The sequence below is a fragment of the Manacus candei genome, unplaced genomic scaffold (assembly GCF_025592945.1).
Source record: "Manacus candei isolate 608988 ecotype Guabito, Panama unplaced genomic scaffold, ASM2559294v1 h1tg000035l, whole genome shotgun sequence".
NCBI classification, from domain to species: Eukaryota; Metazoa; Chordata; class Aves; order Passeriformes; family Pipridae; genus Manacus; species Manacus candei.
In genome coordinates this window covers 3,598,598-3,619,386 of record NW_026138083.1, presented here as the reverse complement: position 1 = coordinate 3,619,386, position 20,789 = coordinate 3,598,598, and the positions used below count along the sequence as shown (strand labels likewise).

At 38.6% G+C, this 20,789-nt stretch overlaps 1 protein-coding gene across 10 annotated transcripts in view; it reads left to right on the top strand.

The window, feature by feature from the left end:
• Nucleotides 1-20,789, top strand: part of USP34 (ubiquitin specific peptidase 34) — a 147,118-nt gene that overhangs the window by 119,886 nt on the left and 6,443 nt on the right. For 7 of the 10 annotated variants that reach the window (XM_051792973.1, XM_051792965.1, XM_051792966.1 and 4 more), the window contains 24 exons: nt 578-750; nt 1,039-1,192; nt 1,817-1,895; nt 2,930-2,983; nt 3,079-3,174; nt 4,080-4,144; nt 4,241-4,316; nt 4,416-4,463; nt 4,837-4,968; nt 6,121-6,201; nt 7,378-7,463; nt 8,347-8,515; nt 8,600-8,674; nt 9,250-9,401; nt 9,823-9,871; nt 9,968-10,072; nt 10,192-10,236; nt 10,951-11,055; nt 13,214-13,361; nt 14,324-14,958; nt 16,093-16,250; nt 17,108-17,186; nt 19,454-19,580; nt 19,902-20,009. In XM_051792973.1, coding sequence (XP_051648933.1) covers nt 578-750; nt 1,039-1,192; nt 1,817-1,895; nt 2,930-2,983; nt 3,079-3,174; nt 4,080-4,144; nt 4,241-4,316; nt 4,416-4,463; nt 4,837-4,968; nt 6,121-6,201; nt 7,378-7,463; nt 8,347-8,515; nt 8,600-8,674; nt 9,250-9,401; nt 9,823-9,871; nt 9,968-10,072; nt 10,192-10,236; nt 10,951-11,055; nt 13,214-13,361; nt 14,324-14,958; nt 16,093-16,250; nt 17,108-17,186; nt 19,454-19,580; nt 19,902-20,009 — 2,999 coding nt within the window. The remainder of the gene's footprint in view (nt 1-577; nt 751-1,038; nt 1,193-1,816; nt 1,896-2,929; nt 2,984-3,078; nt 3,175-4,079; nt 4,145-4,240; nt 4,317-4,415; nt 4,464-4,836; nt 4,969-6,120; nt 6,202-7,377; nt 7,464-8,346; nt 8,516-8,599; nt 8,675-9,249; nt 9,402-9,822; nt 9,872-9,967; nt 10,073-10,191; nt 10,237-10,950; nt 11,056-13,213; nt 13,362-14,323; nt 14,959-16,092; nt 16,251-17,107; nt 17,187-19,453; nt 19,581-19,901; nt 20,010-20,789) is intronic. The other 3 variants (XM_051792972.1, XM_051792974.1, XM_051792968.1) reach the window with 1 other exon arrangement.

Below are 20,789 nucleotides of genomic sequence, written 5' to 3'. Positions count from 1 at the left end.
TCAAGTTGCTTAATTAAAATTAGATTTAAAAATGTTTCTATGTCTGCTGATAAAGAGAAAGTAAATTAAAATTTTATGTTGTCTGAATAAACTAATAAATTTTGAGTTGGAAAAGCTCATAGGTTTTTGTTAAATTACATGGGTGAAAGAGTAAGTTGAAAATCATTATTGTAAAGCTTATGAGATTTAATACAAGAGATGTTCTGCTTTGAAACTTTTATTTTAGAAGACAGTACCTCCCTGCAGTGAGGGGATTTCATTGTTAAATTCATTCACGGCTCATTTTAGAAAATTACTGTTCGTACCATACGAGTAAATTTGACATCTCTTCCAAAGTACAGTGAGAACCTAAATTGAATTTTTCAATGAGCTAAATTTGACCTTTCTGCTGCCAGTTAGTCTGCCCTGCTCTGGGGCATTGTGAGAGCTGAATTTTATATTTATGTGACACATTTTTATTTATTTATTTAGCAGCAGATCTCCAATATTATAGTTGAAATAAATGTTTAAAATCTCTGTGAAAATCCAGTTTGCCCTGCTAAGCTTTTGTAAGTCCTGATTATTTCTGATCCTTCAGGGCATGTTTTAAGAAACTACCTCGTATCTTAAGCTTCAACACCATGAGATACACATTTAATATGGTGACCATGATGAAGGAGAAAGTCAACACACACTTTTCATTCCCTTTACGTTTGGATATGACTCCTTACACTGAAGATTTCCTCATGGGAAAAAATGACAGGAAGGAAGGTATGGACTCAACAAGCTTTGTCTCTTTTAATCTCTGTATCACTTTCCATGGAACAGAAGCAAACAATGATTTTCTTTTTAAGGAGATCAAATCAATATTCCCAAAGTCACACATTGTATTTCATGTAAGAAAAAGGGCCAGTTATTTTTTGTTTTGTTTACTGTTCAGTTTGAATTCTTTTTTAAAATATGAGAGAAATTGCAAATAGTTACATGCAGTTTGTTGCTAATATTGGAGTTGGGGTGTTTAGGAAGTAACTGCTTAAATATTGTGTTGAATTATTTCAGGTTTTAAGGAAGATGGTGGATATTTGAAAGAAACTGAAAGTTATGAATATGATCTGATTGGTGTCACAGTTCACACGGGAACAGCAGATGGGGGGCACTACTACAGCTTTATCAGGGATATAGTCAATCCCCATGCCTACAAAAACAACAAATGGTGAGCTCTGCAAACCAACATTTTGTGATTTCTCATTTTAAAACAACTAAAACTCATTTGATGGGTGTAAGTGTATTAATTTTTTACCATACAGATGAATTTGCTGGAGGTGGGATAGTTGTGGAGTGCCTTGGACACAGGGGTGGCCTCACATCACAGCCAGGGCCTGCTTCCTGAGGGGCCTAGATTTTAATCCATTCCAGGCCAAAGGAACAGGAAGATTTCATAGATTGTCCTTCATAAAATCTGCTTGGATCCAGCTACATTTAGGAATGTAGAATTCAGGAAAGGGAAGAGACGTGGGCATGGAAAGGAGGAGGGTCTTCCAGGGAACACCCTCCGCTTGTAATTTCTGGATGCGATATTTCCATTGCTCACTGAGGCCCTGGAATAGGAGACAGGATTTCCTCTATTCCTGTTCTGTAGAATAGCAGGAATATTTTACTACTTTCTCTCATCTTATTGGAAGGAAATCACTTTTGGGCTCGGTTTTTCATTTGCCCTGATTCCAACAAGACGTTAGGCATTAATGGGAATACTTCAAGGGATCACTTGAAGAGCTCCTGAGGCTTTATTTGCCCTCAGGGATGAGCAGCAGTTGTTTCACAGCTCCCTGTTTCACAGGTACCTTTTCAATGATGCTGAAGTCAAACCCTTTGATTCTGCCCAGCTTGCTTCAGAGTGTTTTGGTGGAGAAATGACCGTAAGTTACTTTATGTATTACAAAGGTGTGACTTGAATTTTTGTCATGTTCAGCTGTTTAAAATATCTGTTCCAATCTGTTACAATCCAAGTACTTTTATGGGGTTGTAAAGGAAAATATATACTACTGTATAAGTAATAGTATAAGTATTACAGTAGTATAGTATTGCTATATTAGTAGTAATTAGTATATTGGTAGTACTACTATAAGTAGTATAAGTATTACTAATAGTACATATATTACATAGTACATATAATACATATAATATACAGTACATATAATAGTACATATAATACACAGTAGTATAAATATTACTAATGAAGCAAAGTTAATTAGTGAAGTCTCTCCAATTAAGAGGTATTTCTTTACTATATCTGGGTTTTATCATACTATTTAGTTATAAGAAAGTGAGTATGCAGCTAATTTAGGAATTTTTCACTTGGATGGCTGCTTTGCTCAGACCATGGATGGAAGGAATAATTACTTCAAGCTTATGCCTGGTGTGGAAAAACAGGGCTTTTGGATCTTTGTCTATGCTCTGTGTCACATCAGATGGAATATTTTTACACAGTATGGATACCAATAACTGTGTAACACTCAACTGTTCTCAGGTTATGCTCGAATTGATCATTATTTATAACTGTATATCGTGGTAGAAACCACATAATGAATAACACAGTATCTTACTAACACAGTTCTGTGCATAAGAAAACTTCTTGTCTGACAAAGGTAATATGCAGAAATAAATCAAAAAGTTATTTAGTTTGGTAAAAGGTTAAAATACCTTTAGGTGCCTAAGAAGAAGAGGTGTCAAGGAGATGGATGAGACAGGAAATTGCTTGGGATGTAGGTCACAGCATTGCAGAGCAGCTTTGGAAAATCAGGATAGGCCACTGGAGAAGGAAAAAAGAAACAAGACTCCTTTGAGAAAGAAAGAAATTGTCAGCAGCCTCTCTGCAAATGTCATGAAATAGTTCACATTTATCACAATTAAAAAGCCCTTATAATTAATGGTTTTACTTTCTTCCTGACAGACAAAAACTTACGATTCAGTTACTGATAAATTTATGGACTTCTCCTTTGAAAAGGTATTTCTCTTCCAAACACTTGTCATGTGCTTGTATTTCTGATCTCCTGATTTATCTCTCAAAGCAAAAATGATAGAGATGTTTTTCTCTCCAAGACACACAGTGCTTACATGCTGTTTTATAAACGGATGGAGCCGGAGGAGGAAAATGGCAGAGACTACAAATTTGATGTTTCATCAGAATTGCTGGAGGTACAAGTTGATTTGTTTTAACACCTAATTTGAAAATCCCAAACGCATCAGAAAGCTGAATAAACATGGGAAAGCAAAAGCAATGTAAATCTCTAAGATGACAGTCTTTTCACTGTCTTCCTTAGGACAATGCCATGGGATAGGAAAGAAATTATCATTTAGGTTTTTTCTCATTTTATCCTAAATGTTGGATATATCCCTTTTTATCACCTGGATAAAAAATATCCCTGCTCCCCCTGGCCAAAAGTATTGCTTTAGCATCTGCCACATTTCAGGTTCTTAACTTAAAAAGACTCTTCATCCCTGGCCAACAAATCACATGATGTTTTTTATCCTTCTAGGTCTTAAAAATATTAATAGATTTTATCAGAGTTGAACTTTTAAACCGTTTTTATGTGAAAAGCACTATGAACAGATTTGGTCACAAAAGTCACTTTGGAGAGAGGAACAGGAACATGAAATCCTGTTCTGGTTAATGAGGGAGAGTCAAATCTTACTCTTCAGGAATTTATTGGAAGGGCACAGAGCTCATCAAGCTTTGGGTTCGACTTCAGTTGTGGTTGAACTGTGATTCTTTTTCAACACCTTGGACCAGTTCTCCAAATTTCAGCCTCAAAGTCTGAATAAAGTTGTAAAAATGAGGTCACAGCAAGAGGAGAAGCTTTGAAGCTCTGCTCTGCAGTCATATGACAGGCAAAACTTAATATTCATTATAGGGTGAATAAAACAACTTTGTGCCAAGCTTTTAAAATAAAGAAAAGGTTTCCAAAACTAATTTTTCACAAGCAAAAAAAAAAGTTGATTTTTTTTTTTAACCATGGCAAGGATTTAAATAGCCTTAAAATCATACTTAAGTAGTGAAATAAACTGCTTTCTTGTATCTGATGTTAGCATTTTTTCTTCAGTGGATATGGCATGATAACATGCAGTTTCTTCAAGACAAGAACATTTTTGAGCATACATATTTTGGGTAAGTTTTTCTTTAAAAATGTAATATTAATGCTTCTTTTCTTCTTGCAGATTTTCATTATTTATTTTAATTAACAAATCAAATTACTGACTCTAGGTTTATGTGGCAGTTGTGTAGTAGCATCCCAAGCACACTACCAGATCCAAAAGCGGTTTCTCTGATGACAGCAAAGGTAAGGATTTCCAAACTATATCATCTTATATATTAACCTTTCCCTTGTTTGCCTTTTAATTCCTGCATTCTAAATTAATGGTGCAATTTTTTTTTCCAGTTAAGCACTTCCTTTGTACTAGAGACATTTATTCATTCAAAGGAAAAGGTATTTTATTTACTTGTAAATTCTTATTAAGTAGCTGCATGAATAGAGAGTGAAAAGTATTTCTGTACTTTTCATTTTAGAAGTGTGATTATTGAGCTGTCACAAGTAGCATAGACAATGCAAATTAATATTTAAAGAGTCATTACTGTCATTTAACACATTTATAATAAGCACTGCACAATGGAGTAAAATGTATGGGTAAAAATGTATGTATTTTTCTGTAGATGCAATGCCTTACTAATTTATAAAACAGTTATTGTTTATAACTCTATTCTTAAGATTTGGTGTTCTGCCTAACCATTTAGAAATGTTTAAAGATGAAATTGAAATGTATTCTTTGAAGTTATAGTTTTCTCTGTATTTCTTTTTGCAGCCCACAATGCTTCAGTGGATTGAACTGTTAACAAAACAGTTTAATAACAGTCAGGCAGCTTGTGAAGTAAGTGACTTAGGAACTCAGCAAAGTACAAACCAACTTTCTATATATTGTTTAACTTTCCTGGAGGTTCGTATCCCTGGAATATTTTGGACTATGAACTGCTGTATGTGGTGTATTTGTGCACTATGAGATGAAATTCATCCTCTCTAATTCCTGCAGATTCTGGGGAATGACTTAACTTCTATTTGCAGAAACCTTTGTTGAGACCACAGGGCAAAATCATTTTGTCACTGGAATAAAAGAGACAGTGTCACAATGTCTTTATTTGATTGATTTTTGCATAGTGATTTGTGTAATTAAGATATGTTTAAATTAAATCACAGACAGGCAAAGAATTCCCGTGTTGGTGAAAGCAATTCTGAGATTGTGAAGAAAAGGTTGTGGTACTTGCTGTGATAGTTTGAAAGTACAAACAGCCCAGCACATACTGTGTCTTGCATTTGACCTTATTCAGTAGAAAGGAATTAAAATTATCATTCTATTATAAGTATTATATTCTATTAAAAGTTCTAGGTTGATAAATTGTTGTGTAACATTCCACATTTGGGTGGTGGTAGCCTCAGTGTGGTGTAGTCCTGAGGTATTTGAGTAAAGATATTTTACTATAGTAAAGAATACTCAGGTGCAACTAAAACAAAAGTAAGAACATTAATACATTAATTCTTTATTTTAAACTGTCTCTCCTTGTGACTAAACCACAACCCTGTGAGTCAGAAGACTCAGCTCTGTTATTGCTGAGTGCAACTCTGAATGAGTCATTCCCTTTTAGTTTTTCATAACTCTTGGGTCTCTGGAAACAGGGAGGCTTTTCCACATGTTAAAATAAATGCAAAAGGGATCTAATTCAGAAACTGCTGTTTAATCCTATCACAATTCCACGAGATCCTTCAGCTTGTGCTTTATTGGAAGCATTGTTTTTATTGTGTTGACATCACTTTTCAGGATAAGTGTGTGTATTCTTCCAGATAATTAATGGCATGCAGAACACAGGGCTAAGAAGATACTGCATAGAAATTTATATGGATGTTTGCTGCTCTTGATCTTCATTTCTTTATTCCTTTGTGCACAGAAGCCATTTAGATTTCCCTTGGATTAGAACTTGCCTATTCCTTAATAATAGTAACATCGATTTCTCTTCAGACTTTAATATCATGCAAACAGAAGATTTGGACTAGAGCAAGTTGGGAACAAAACTAACACAGTATGTATCTTCTGCAGTGGTTTTTGGATCGTATGGCTGATGATGATTGGTGGCCAATGCAGATTCTAATAAAGTGTCCCAATCAGATTGTGAGGCAGGTAAGAAAAAATGTTCTTTCCAGGTCAGGTGAGCCATGAACAGAAAGGGACAATTCTGAGGGCACAAATTTAATACCATAATTGTCTGGTTCTTTTCCATCCTTGAGTGTGGTTTAGGGAATGTGTTTGGCCATGGGAGTGTTATTGTTGCTTGGAACAACATGGATATTAAGGTGGTGCTGTGGCTGCACAGTCGGGACCACAAATGTCACCAGAGATGCAAATCAAGGTTCCTACAACTCCCTCAGGATCTCCACAAATTTGAACACTTTATATTAAAAATGTTTGTTTCTGAATGAATTCAGCAATAATTCATCAAGATACACATTCAGAAAATAAAGAATAGACCATGTACATTCACTCTGCTCCTCAAAGTTCCTATTCTAAACTTCTGTAGTGGGTTTTTGTGGTAAATTTATAATATTATGCCACAAAGTTTTGTTAATACCCTTTTCTGGACTTACTTAAAATTGAAAAAAACCAACTGTATTAGTAGCATTTAGACATCCACAAACACAACTATTAATAGTGTTACTTACAAGTCTACTTTCTTTGCAAATTATTAAGGTAAAACCTGTAGCATTTACTTCATCTCACCTGAATCCTTCAGTTGAATTTCTGATTAATAAAGTGATGTTTTCATATGGAACCATACATAGTTCTATATGTAACACAGCAGTAAAGGAATATATTTCATGAGAAAACCCTATGCAAAGTCTTTAGGCAAAGTTTTAATCCTCCTGAATGTTCTACAGATTAAAAATTACTGGAAGGAATTTCCTTCAGCTTTCCACGTAAATTCTTACAAGCCTGAGGGAAAATTAAAAAAAAAAAAAGAAATCTTGCCAAAAATATCAAAACCTTTCAGAAAATAGAGATAGAAGAAGAAAACAATATTTATGAGCAGCAGTGTAAAGTCATGTTTCAGGAGTGTACAGTGCACACCAATATTAAAAGCTGGTTTTAGGTTCCTCTGTGGGATCAAACCGGGTTTGACTGATCTGTTAAAATACGACAAAAATGAACTGTGGGGTCTCAGCTTTACCTTTGAATCTCTCAACCTGTGAAGAGCTGGAAGTGGGACTTGGAGACAGAATATTCTATGCTTAGAAAACACATCTTCACATGTGTGTAATGGAATGAACATGTGGAGTTCATTCCCTTCTCCGTTTGCAGATGTTCCAGCGTTTGTGTATCCACGTGATCCAGAGGCTGAGGCCAGTCCATGCACACCTTTATCTCCAGCCAGGAATGGAAGACTGGTAAAACACAATACCTGGAAACTTCTAATTATCTGTGCATTACTTATTAATGAATTACTCAGAATAGTCATGATGCTAATTTAATTGTTCTTTATTATTCTGCCCAAACTGCTCTGATTTATTTAAAAGTACTATTAGGCTTGCAAAAGCAACTGTCTGAAGAGACACTGTTTGGAATATTTATTCTCTTAGAGTAGGTTTTCAGTAGGATCTGTATTTTTCCTGTCATTACTACCCTGCAAGTGTAAATCTCACTGCTCAGACATGAGAATCCTACTGGAAATTGGATCTGAGGGCCCAGAGGTGCAAATTTTAACTTAAATTTTAACACATCCAGTCAAAGAAGGTTGGAGAAGAGAGGCAAGTCCTATAAGTAAATCACAGTTTTTTGTCAAAAAGCAGGAAGAACCCTCTTGGATTCTGTTTGGTTCTGCTTACTCTCAAGAAAACTGTCACTTTATCTCCAATTACAAAATACTCAGACACTTTTTGATACATAATAATAAGAAGAAAATAGTTTTTCTTTTACTCTTGTGTTGAGCTTGTGATTGTGATAATAACTTTTTGAGAGAAAATGGCAGTAATAACTGCAATAACTGTACTGCCATATCAACACTCAGGACATGAAGATACAGTTTTTGTGACAAAAGAGAGGATTTCATTTCATTTTCTCTGGAAGCCTCTGTGACTTGTTCTGTTCAGTGATAAGATCCAGCCAAGAGCGGATGAATGACACGTGGGTTTCTTACCTGGCAGAGGAGAAAGGGGCAGAGTAGAAAAGAGAGATTTTTAGTGAATTTAGTTTTCTGAACTGGTTCAGGATGACTTTATGCTCCATGTCTATATCCATGAAATGCCTGAGCTGGGCTCGGTTTGGTTGCAGCTCCGATGACATGGACGGCCCCGTGGAGGACATCGGCAGCCGCTCGTGCGTCACGCGCTTCGTGAAGACCCTGCTGTCCATCATGGAACACGGGGTGAAGCCCCACAGCAAACACCTCACGGAATATTTTGCCTTCCTTTATGAATTTGCCAAAATGGGGGAAGAGGAAGTGAGTATATCCCTGGGTTTTGGGGAATTAGTTCTCTATGTGCCCGTCTGGATTATCCAGTAATTCCATACCCGTGTGTTTCAGAGCCAGTTCCTGCTTTCACTCCAAGCCATATCCACAATGGTCCATTTCTACATGGGAACTAAAGGACCTGAAAATGTGAGTTTGGAATATCTTGTAGAAGAAGCACCAGTTTTTCATGTTTTACATGTGATCATTAGTGCTCTGTCTCTTGAACCGTCTTTCAGCTGTTAAATTAAAATTACTGCAATTACAGTTACACAATGCTTCAATTACATAAATTATACCATTTTTTCAGTGTTTAAGTGATATAATATTTTAAAAAAAGATGTTGAATTGGCTGGTTTTGTTTAGTATAGAAATAGATATTAAGTAGAAGCAATTAAAGTTGTCCTTACCATGCTATTAATGGTAATGCTGTTAATGATTGCTTGCTCCTATTGTACAACTTAGGTTATTAAACTTACTTGCTTTTTCTGTTAAATAAGCCACCATATCTTCAGCCAACCCATCTTATGCTTTCTAAATACAATTTAGCTTCTGCAAAATGAATGTTTCAATATGAAAATTAATTGATATTTATCTGGTTTGATTCCTGCAAGTTTATTAAGTTCTTGGAATAAAAGAGCAGGATCAGTGCAAAGACTCTTTAAATAAAGGCTCAAAATATCCACAGTGAAGTTGTCTTTTTTTTCTTTTCCTTTCCCCTTCAGCCACAGGTTGAAGTACTTTCTGAGGAAGAAGGGGAGGAAGAGGAGGAAGAGGAAGATATACTTTCTTTGGCAGAAGAGAAATACAGGCCTGCTGCACTTGAGAAGATGATTGCCCTGATTGCTCTCCTGGTTGAACAGTCTCGCTCAGAAAGGCAAGAGCTGGAAAACCAAAGTAAATTCTGACCTAAGCTGGTTCAGAGAGGAATTAAAAGATGTTGTGGGTCTGTTTGGGGGTTTATTGTGGGCTATTTTAACAGCATAAATGAGCTTGTATTTAAGCCCATTTTATTTTTAACCATTTAAAAGATAAAGATTTTGTCATTGTTGGCCACGAAAAACACTTGGGTTAAATATGTAGAAACATTCAATTGTCCACATGTGGATTTCTTTTTTTATCTGGTCTAAGTGAAAAATACTGATTTTGTTGTTCTTTTTTACATCAATACCTTTATTGTCTCTTGTGTGTTGTGACCCTGAAGAATATAAACACTCAGTACTAGATGTCTCTTTAACTTTACTTATTCATCACTGAATAAAATGATAAAATTAAAATGATAATTTTCTTTATTTTAGGCATTTGACTTTGTCCCAAAATGACATGGCAGCATTGACAGGGGGAAAGGTAAGTAATTTAAGAATGACTGTATAAGCCTTAAACAAACCTCTCTGTGCATATATAATTGTAGGCAGTGTAGTAATACCTGATTATCTGTTGCAGGGCTTTCCTTTTTTATTCCAACATATCCGTGATGGGATCAACATCAGGCAAACCTGCAACCTCATTTTCAGTCTGTGCCGGTACAACAATCGACTTGCAGAACATGTGAGTACAAGGGACTCGTGCCTGTTTGTTGAAAATCTTCTCTAATAAGTGTAATGAGGTAATTTTTATTATTTTAGTGAATAAGCACAAGTCTAAGTGAGTTTTGTTTTGTCTTTAAGATTGTGTCCATGCTGTTCACATCTATAGCAAAGTTGACTCCTGAGGTATGTAAACATATTACTTGTCTATTAAATAGTCTGCCTCCATATGATCCAGGGAAGTTTTTGTGCCATTAAATGAAGTGGAACTGCACTGTGGCTGAAGTTTTTGAAAGCAGAAATGTGCTGGGCCACTTAGGAGGAAAGTTTTATTCAAAACCAAAAAATGTATTTCTACGTTCTCCACCCATAGGAATTTTTTTTAAAAAATTGCTTATATTAAAGTCTTTGTTCTAGAATAAGTGGAGATAAGTAACTATTGGTTATTCAAGTTTTGGGGCAATATTTTGCAGTTCTATGCATGGAAACACATTTCTCAGTCAGATTAAATTTCTGCCCTGGTAATAACAAAAGTACTGAGAGTTCCAAATGGATTCCAGATGCAAAATATGTAATTATAGTATTAAACTCTTTCTTCAAGGGTTGTTAGAAGCTGAGTGAGTCTTGGAAAACTTAAAAAAAAAATCTTGTATCATGTTGCCTTGCACTGACTGTAACCAGGGGCTTATTTCTGCTGTATCCATGTGTGGATATGGATATATATGGATTATTTACAGATTAAATAGTAAGGGATTAAAGTATTATAAATGTTCATGTCTACAGTTCATGGAAATCTTACAGACTTTGGTTTGGGATTTTTTAAATACTCTCAAAAAAAAAAAAATCAGTGGATAAAATAAAACAGATCAAAAATTATATTCTTCTTTTTATGCATTGCAGGCAGCCAATCCTTTCTTCAAATTGCTGACCATGCTCATGGAATTTGCTGGTGGACCTCCAGGAATGCCACCCTTTGCTTCTTACATTCTGCAGAGGATATGGGAGGTACAAGCTGTAAAAGACACCAGAAGCTAAATTGTCTTTCTCTTGTTGGTTCTTTGACATACATGAAAAGGTTTTACATTTCCTTGCTGCATAGGTCCATGATTTTTTTATTACCATTCCTCTTCCAAATAAATGGCAACAGCCAATAGACATTTAAATTTTAGCTTAATGAGAAATTAATTGACTCACAATAAGAGTCTAGAATGCTGCTTCTAGGCCAGTTCCAGGTAGTTTTCTCAGTTATCCTTTGCAAGGACTGTAAAATGTTTCAAGACCCAGCAGTTATTAGTGGGGTTCTTTTGGCCATTCTGTACAAATTCCTTTAATATTCTTGCTTTCTAAAGTGAGAAAGAGACTTTTCCACAAGTTGGCACAGGGATAAATTCCTTGATTTGAGCAACAGGTGAGGAAGTAAAAGCTTTCACTTCATGTGGCTGCTCTTGGAGTTCCCAGTACAGTTTGCTGTCTTTATTCCCAAGGGTACTGTGTCCAGCCTGGAAACTGGAACATTGAATATTCCAAAAAGTGGGGCTGGGGTTTGTAAGAGGTTGTTACTGTGCAGAATTGAGCCCCCTGGTAAAACACAAACCTGCCTTGCCCACTGTGGGGTAGAACATGGATTGCTGTTCCCAAGGATTTTCCTCCTGGCTGGGAGCAGTTGTATAGGACAGCAAGTGTTTGCCAGGTGACTGATCTGATGAATGAGCTGTATCTGCTCCTCAGGTAAAGAAAGTTCAGAGAGCAGATCTGAAGGTCCAGAATGACATCCAGCTGCTTTTTGTGGATGGGGAAGTGGCAGGTTATGAATTTCCCTCAGGAAATCTTTCCCAGAGTTTTTTAATTAAATTTCCTGTGACAATACACGAGCTGTGGCATGAAGTAAAGTCCCTTTGCTTAGTGCTTCCCTCAGCTGCAAAGTTTAGAGATGTAATTTTTTAAGCAATCCTCACTTTATTTTCCCTCTTTATCCTGACTGCACAGACTGAACCTGCAGAGGAAGCAAGGCCTCCAAGGTTTCTGTTGGAAAATCAGACTTTTAGCAGTATTTCTGGCTCTGGTGTTTCCAGGGTTATCCTTACCTTGTCAGCACAGGTCTAGGGATACAAACAGTGCAGGCAAGGATGAGAGACCCAGCACCTGATGCACAGACAGGCAGATTTAGGGTGTAGAACCTCCTCTTGCAGCCACTCCAGTTTCCAGAAGTCATTAAAAGGTGCTGGAGCTCTGCAGACAGTGAGCAATGACAGTCCCTTCCTTGGACATCACCTCCAGCCATTGCCAAGGAAACCTGACAGATCCATTTGTCATTTCTAAATAAAGGGGGGAGATTGTTCTTCAGGTGTTTTATTTTTAAATTGAGATTAAAATTTTATAAGCAGAGTTCTGGTCCTGTCAGCTGCTCTGATTCTTCAGGTGGATTAGAGTAACTGGGGGCAGCTCAGCAATCCAGTTACTGCCTCTGGTTCCTTGGATAAGGAAGAGTTCCTTTTTCCTTGTTTGGGCACCTGAGGCTCAAGGTAAAAAGAAAACAGTTTATAAAAACTAGCAAATGAACTAATTACATTCACTGGCCTCATGTCAACAGATTTTCAACTGCACAGAACCAGAAAGACCCAGGAAGCCACGTTTTCTCCTTATTCTTTGGGCTTTGATCCCACACAACACTCCACAGGCTGTTCACTGCCTTGGAAAAATGCTGGATGAATTTATTCCCTGAAACTGTAAATTCACAAAAAAAAAAATGTCCTGGTTACCCTCAGCACGAAACTGTGTGAATGTCTTTGCATACCATTTATGTTCTTTTGATGTGCAAAGACACTGATTTGCTGTTAAGGTTTTGTGTTGGATATTTTAAAAAAAACCCACTTATTTGTTTATGAAGACAAGATTGTTCAGTTTTAGTGCTTAATATCTCAACTCCTGAATATCTCATAATATGCAGAATAATTTCCTGCACTTAGACTGAACTTTCAAAAGCTCTAAAAGGTTCAGAAGCACAAAACGGTAATAAGGGGTTTTTTTGTGTGCCAGAGCAGCTCAGTCCTGTAGGTGCTTTGATAGCACTAAGTGATTTTAAAAAGATATTTGAAAGTTATTTTTAGGGGGTTTTAGTGCCAAGGGTAATGCATTCCTGTTGATTTTCCCACTCTCCTGTCAGGTCATTGAGTACAACCCCTCTCAGTGCCTGGACTGGCTGGCTGTGCAAACCCCCCGCAACAAACTCGCCCACAGCTGGGTCCTGCAAAACATGGAAAACTGGGTGGAACGTTTTCTCCTGGCACACAACTACCCCCGAGTGAGAACTTGTAAGTGACTTTCAAGTGAAGAAAATGATTCTCCTTTTGTTGTAGCAAGTGACTGTGCATGGGGCGTCCCTGTCACAAATGCTCCCGTGTTTGTCTTTCCTTCCTTTTCCAGTAGTTTTGGAATTGCTGTATTTTAACATCTTAGTACAACTGTGGTGCCTCGTCAAGACTTGCTACCCAGTTTTGATGAAAACTATGTTTTCATTTGGTGACTTAAATGATACTTTAGTAGGTTCTTTATCCCATGTGGTTAATCTGCAAGGTTCAGGAAAACCTAAAGAGGAAAAAGAGCTAATCCAGAAGGTTTTCCATAGTGTCCATCACATAGTTGTAGGTAGGAGTAGTACGTGGTGTTCTTTCACTCCTCACAGAGTAATTCAGTTGTGGATCAAGGAGAAGCCACCTGTGCCTTCTCCTGAATTCCAGGTTGTCCTGACTGTCTAGTGTGTTCTGCCAGGAATAACACTGTCAGATTGCCAGAGCACATTTTCAGCCTTTCCTGTGTCCCCATTTTTTTTACAAAGGAGGTTCCACAGTACAGGACACACTGAACTTTAATACATTTTCTGTGGCTGAGGGAGATGTGGGGACTGGAGGTACAGCTTTGCAAGAGACTGCAGTTGCAAACATCTCTGAGGAGATAATGATGTTTTGATTGAGCAGTAGACAGTCATGGAAAAATCTGGTTTGTGTTCCTGGGGGATGCAGTGTCAGCACAGGGAGAACTAGGCACAACACAGGGATGTAGGGTGAAGAGGCCTGAAAGCACATCTCAGCACCACTGTTAGCATGTTTTACTAGTCCTATCCACTGGGATTTTTTCATCCCTAGTGTGACTGTGGTAATAGCAGAGCCTGTAAAACCCTTTGGGATCTGTAAATGGAATGTACAGTGTAATTTAACATGGCTGTTAAGCGGGTGTGTCACTGCCAAAGGTGTAACAAATCTGTTTCTATTTGAAGCTGCAGCCTATCTCTTGGTGTCGCTTATTCCAAGCAATTCCTTCCGTCAGATGTTCCGATCGACCCGCTCTTTGCACATCCCCACCCGTGACCTGCCCCTCAGCCCCGACACCACGGTGGTCCTTCACCAAGTCTACAACGTGCTGCTGGGCCTTCTCTCACGAGCCAAACTCTATGTTGATGCTGCTGTCCACGGCACCACAAAGCTGGTGCCTTACTTCAGTTTCATGACGTACTGTCTGATCTCCAAAACCGAGAAACTCATGTTCTCCACTTACTTCATGGACTTGTGGAACCTCTTCCAGCCCAAGCTCTCCGAGCCGGCCATCGCCACCAACCACAACAAGCAGGCCCTGCTGTCCTTCTGGTACAACGTGTGCGTGGACTGCCCCGAGAACGTGCGCCTTATCGTCCAGAACCCCGTGGTGACCAAGAACATTGCCTTCAACTACATCCTGGCCGACCACGACGACCAGGACGTGGTGCTCTTCAACCGCGGGATGCTCCCGGCCTACTACGGCATCCTGCGGCTCTGCTGCGAGCAGTCCCCTGCCTTCACCAGGCAGCTGGCCTCCCACCAGAACATCCAGTGGGCCTTCAAGAACCTCACCCCACACGCCAGCCAGTACCCAGGAGTAAGTACCTGGCACCAAAATTCCGTCGGCGCCATTTCCCCTCTTACCCCGACGTCCCCTGTAACGGAAAATGTGACATTATTTAACGTGTCCGCGTTTGGATTCCCTTACTGTACTTTGGGGGGAGTTGTTTTGGATGGTCCTTGCTGTGGAGCAGTTGGAGAGCAGATGTGGTTTTTTTGTGGGAGCAGACACAGGTGTTTCCACTGTTCAGTATTCCATACGCCGGCTTAGTCGTGAGAAGCAAGGAATAGCCTTTAGTGGTGGTCTAAAAAGCAGGTTGTGTTCTAACACGTGAAGTTGGAGGAATTCCCAGTTTCTGGAGTAGGGCCAGAATTTAGCCTGTTGCATTCCAGTGGAGGACAGCCTGGTGTTCACCTTGGGAACACTCACATAGCTTTGGCAAACACAGGGACTTGCACTGTCACTACAACACTTCCAGTAGAGAGTAGCTGTTAAAGTAGGTGTGTAATGGGGAGAAAACAGCCCTACAAAGGGCAAAGTACTTGGCTTTGCTTGATTGCCCTGTGAAAATTGCTTTGGGGTCCTTTAGGGGTGTGCAGGGACAGAAAGAATACAAAGATCTCCATGAAGGAGAGACAGAAGAAGTGTGAAATCTGTGTTAAACATCTGCCTAGTTCAGCTCACAGAGAAATTTCATACCCTGACAGTCCTGGGAGGAGTCCTGCTGCTTTCCTGGTTGGCATCTCCCCTTGCAAGCCTCAGTTTGTCTTATAAGGGACCTGAGTTACTACATTGTGTTTATTAGTGTTTGTTCCCCAGACTGCAGCAGGTTTTAGCAGAAGCAGCTTTCCAAGTGTTTGGTCCCAGGGATGGGGATTTCAGATTCCTTTGTATATATATATATATATATATATATATATATATATATATGTTTATGTGTGTACATGTATATGTGGCAAGGAGCTGTACTGTTAGGAAGCACCACAACATCTGATTTTGTAACTTTGTTGTAATGCTCAAGAATGAGTTCCCATCTGAATTTGCTCACATGTGTTTGTTCCATGTGTTACTTAACAGCAGTAGCACACACAGAGTAAGTAATAAAAATCAGACCTAAACCATAACATACTGAGAGAGATGGCTCTAACCCAGTATTTTTGTGTGTTTCAGGCAGTAGAAGAGCTGTTTAACCTCATGCAACTGTTTGTAGCTCAGAGGCCAGACATGAGAGAGGAGGAGATAGAAGACATAAAGCAATTTAAGAAGACAACCATAAGCTGTTACCTGCGCTGCTTGGACGGACGGTCTTGTTGGACGACTCTGATAAGGTACAGCACTGTTCCCATCCAGCATTTCACTGGAATTCCACCCTCAGCCTACCTTGATTAGATGGGAAAAGCTGTAGTTTCAACTGCTCTTGTTGATGGTTGCTATTTTGGGGCTTGGTAAAAATTGTGCCTGTGGGACAGAATTTTATTGTGTCGTGTCTTGGAAGTGTTTTTCATTTCTAGTCTTAGTAGTTCATCTGAAACTGTTGCTGGGCATTCTCAGGGAACTATAAATTGCCTGTGTGTGTAGGGTCAGGTTTGGGGTTTTACATGCAAGTGTTGATGTTTTGAAACACTTGTGAAAAGGACAAACTGTTACCTGGAAGGGTGACATGTGGTCACCCGGCACAGAGCACAACCAGGCTGTCCCAAACGCTCTGGAGTCATTTTTATGTTGAGAGAAATCATTCATTAGCATAATCCTTTCTTTCCTGTTCTGCTGAAAGCATAAAATAGCCTGATAAAAATGTTTTTGTGCATTTAAAAGGCCAAACATATGCTTAAATGAGCCTGTTTAAATTTATCATTTAAGAAGCATAAACCTCTCCCTTTTGAAGTTTGTTATTTTCCAGTTTTTCACGTTTTTGCAGATATTATTTGGGAAATAGTTTAGGTTTTCCTGGGAAATGTTTCTGTTTATAAAATACTTTCCATAACATAAAGAAAATTGACAGCAATATGAGGGGAAAAAGTGAAGAGAAGATGTTCTTTTTGGTGTTCTTTTGGGGTTTCTTTGTTCTTCTGTGATTTTTTTTACCAAAATACAGCACGAACTTAACATTTTTAAGCATTTCTTTGAATTGTGAAAAGATGGGATGCAATTTTCAGTGTTTTCAATATCTGGATTTTTTTCCTAGTGCCTTCAGAATATTATTAGAATCTGATGAAGACAGACTTCTTGTTGTGTTCAACAGAGGATTGATTCTGATGACTGAGGTAAGTGCTTTGCTATTTAATTATAACAAACATCTCACACTGGTACTTCCCCTGTCGTCTTTAATAAGATTTCTTTAGTAATAAAAAGATCAGAAAACTGCCTGTTTCTCAGGACAGAGGGAAAACCACCCACAGATGATGCTGAGAGGAGTAAATTTCTGCTTTTCTGGTGTCATTCCCTTTGTTACAGATAACTGGGAATGGCTGAGCACAGTCACACAATTGTTACTAGTTAGAAAGTGTTAAGGCAACAGGTTAAAATACAGAAATAACTTGAAGGATACTCAGCTGCAGTTGTATTTCTGACATTTCTTTGAAGCCCTGCTGAGGCAGTTTATCTTTCCTGTCTTTTGTGCCTCTGTTTGCAAGAAGGAGTGGTCTGAGAACACATAAACTCGATTTCTTTCTGATGAAACTAAACCTAAAATGTGTTTCTGGAGCACATTTAGTGTAGTCAGGTTGAAAATGGGTATTTGGGCCATGAGACCAGACCAGAGTTAGTTCAAAATAGAAAGGGTAAAACCCCTGACATAATTAATCTCTGAGCTGGATACAGTTGGGATGTGGAGTCCCTGCCCCCCAACAGTTTCACTGCACAGATCCACACTCCTGAGGGTGTCATATCCTGGATTCTGTTCAGCACTTCCATTAGGGAGGTGATGGATGAGAACGGGTGTTTATTCAATATCCTGGCAATGCACCATGGGAAGGATGTGTTAGATCCCTTTGGGAATAAAAAGCTGGATGTGTTGGAGAAAGCATAAAAATAAGATCCAGTTCATTCTTGGCACGTGTAGAGTGGTGTATTCAGGGAGAGAGATTAAACTGGTGAAACCCTTGGGGCAGGACAAGTGGCTTGGAGGTGTTTGTGGCTGTGCAGAAAAATGGGATTTGGGAATAGGCTGTGCAGGAGGGGTCAGCCAGCACAACTGGAAGTTGTCAGGAGGTCTTTGAGCAAACATCTGTCAAGGATATTTAGTCTGCCTTAAGGCATGTGGGTGGACTGGATGATGCTTTGAGATTGATTCCAGTCTCATTTTTATATGGTTTGTATAAGAAAATTCTCTTAACTCCTTTTGTACGTCACCAGTTTGTATTTTCTGGGGAAAAGTGTGATAGATGGAATTCCAAAATCACTTGGAAAAATGAAAATGAACACACTGCAGTGCTGTTTGAAAACTGAGTTTTCAGGAGCTTGTTACACATGTAAGGCTATTGATTACTTAACTGTGGAATTACTCCAGAGTATCTGTTCCTCTTTGTTGTGAAAATGCCTAAATTCAATAAACTGGGTCTGAAAAGTTAGGAACTGAGCTATAACATTATCCATACATGAAACATAAGTAGGTTTAAGATACCTGTGTACAGATGTATTAAAAAAACTTGTGTAACAGCTTAGTTAACCCTGATCCATACCAACAATGGATAATTAAATTTATAAGGAGTCTGTGATAGAAAATTAATTTATTCTGTGTAAAACAGTGCTAGAAATGAGGTAAAACTAATGCTACTTCACAGCTTGACATCACCTGCTCTTATATTTTCCCTTGTTGGCTGGAAGTGTTTTGTGTGGTGACAAATAACGCGCCGAGGAGTTGTCACATCCAGAAGGGTTTTCCACTTAGGATTGGCCATGTGTCTTTTATCTCCCCTGGAATATAAAAATGGCCTGGCAAGGTCTTGCATTACAGGGAATGAGGTTCCTGTTCCTTTGTCTTTCAAATCCCCCAGCAGATCAAATATCTCCTCTTACATCTTGCGCTGGAATTTTTGCCGTTCGGAAATGAGTTGCTTTTCCTTCCCCGATTTTTCTATCAATCACAGATGCCCAGGAGGTATTTTAGTTATAAAAGGAGGAGTAATTCATCTCATGTACAATCACACAGCAGATGTCCTTAAGCAGCATTTTGAAAAATGAGTGGCATCTATCTTAATCTTATCTTTCTTTTCCCCAAATTCATGTACCTGTGTCTGTCCTTCTGCACTTCTTGTAGCACTTGGTCTGTTGGCACAGAATTCCAGGTGTACAAAAATCCTGTGTCTCAAATTCTGCTTTGTTCATTGGGCTGGAGATAAAGATGTGAAAACTTTGTCATTATTTTGAGCCAGTTACACAAAGCTTTTACCCTGAAAACAAAGAACTTTGTGAATATATCAGGCACTGTGTATTTTTTGAGCATAAAATAAATGTACTTAAAGGATAAAAAGAGAAATACTAACAAATATGTTAATTTGGCTTGTTAATTCTGGCATTTTTTTCTTCCCAGTCCTTTAACACATTGCACATGATGTACCATGAGGCCACAGCCTGCCATGTAACTGGAGACCTGGTAGAGCTTCTGTCCATTTTCCTTTCGGTTCTGAAGTCAACACGTCCATATCTGCAAAGAAAAGGTTTGATTATAACCCTGGGAAGGATTATATGCCTGTTGTCTGTGAATTCATTTTCCTCACCCAAACCCTGGTGGTTTTGTCTTGCTTATGATCTGTTTAAAAACTTGCTGAACAGACCATATCTATTATGGTCACTAATAGATATTAAATTGTTATTTATTACTGAGTTATGAGTGTGAAACGAGATTACATAAATTTAATTTAACAGATTTCTAGGTGGATTACAGTCATATTAGAGGAAAAAGAGATTCTTTTTTCCTGTGCTTTATTTGAAGTGCTTTTGAGCAATGCCCTGAGCAGATGTGATGTTTGCACTTGCAGATGTGAAACAAGCTCTCATCCAGTGGCAGGAGCGGATTGAATTTGCCCATAAGCTCCTGACTCTGCTCAATTCCTACAGTCCTCCCGAGCTTAGGAATGCCTGCATTGGTAAGTCCTGCCCATGAACCTGCAGGCAGGAAGGACCTGTCCTGCACAGGTACCTGCTGTGAGGTGTAAATGCCACTTTTGTAAGTGCCAGAAAACTCTGTAGGTCGGGATTGTTCGTGGAATATTGTCAGGACATCAGCGCTGATGTTCTGATCCTAAAGAATCCTGGTTGTGTCAGGTTTAAAGGAATATTCCCACTTCCCCAGGCACAAACAGTCAGCTGTCACTGAGAGACTAAATTTGCCACCTGAGGAATAACTCCTCAATTCAGGTGTGAGTTAAGAAGCAAATCCCAAATCTCCATTAAAATCCAAACATGAACTAACGCTCCCCTCAGAAGGGGTGACCAGGTTAGTCTGAGAAACAGCTTTTCCTGTTGGTTTTTCTGACCCACTGCTGTAAAGTGGAATAGTGGAAGTAAAGCTTAAAATAGCTTGTAGAATGGCATGGATTTGCTCTTTAAAATGTAGACACAGGTATTAAATACAAGTGTCTCTTTTGCATTAGCAGAACTATGTCAGAAAGGTCCAGGCTTTTCCTAGTTCAGGCTTTTTTAATGTTATTTAATGGATTGCTGATAAAGGCCTAAAACTGTGTCCAAATTACCTTTTTTTTGTGTGATTTCTATGCATCTCCCCCTGTTTTGAGTATTTCCTCATTGTCCTCCTGACTCTGCTGCTGGTTGACATTTTCCAGGAGTCAGACCCGTTTAAGAAGAAGCAAAGAGGGTAAATTTTACTGAGCTTCTCCTTTCTCCAAGCTGACACCCGTCCCTGGTGG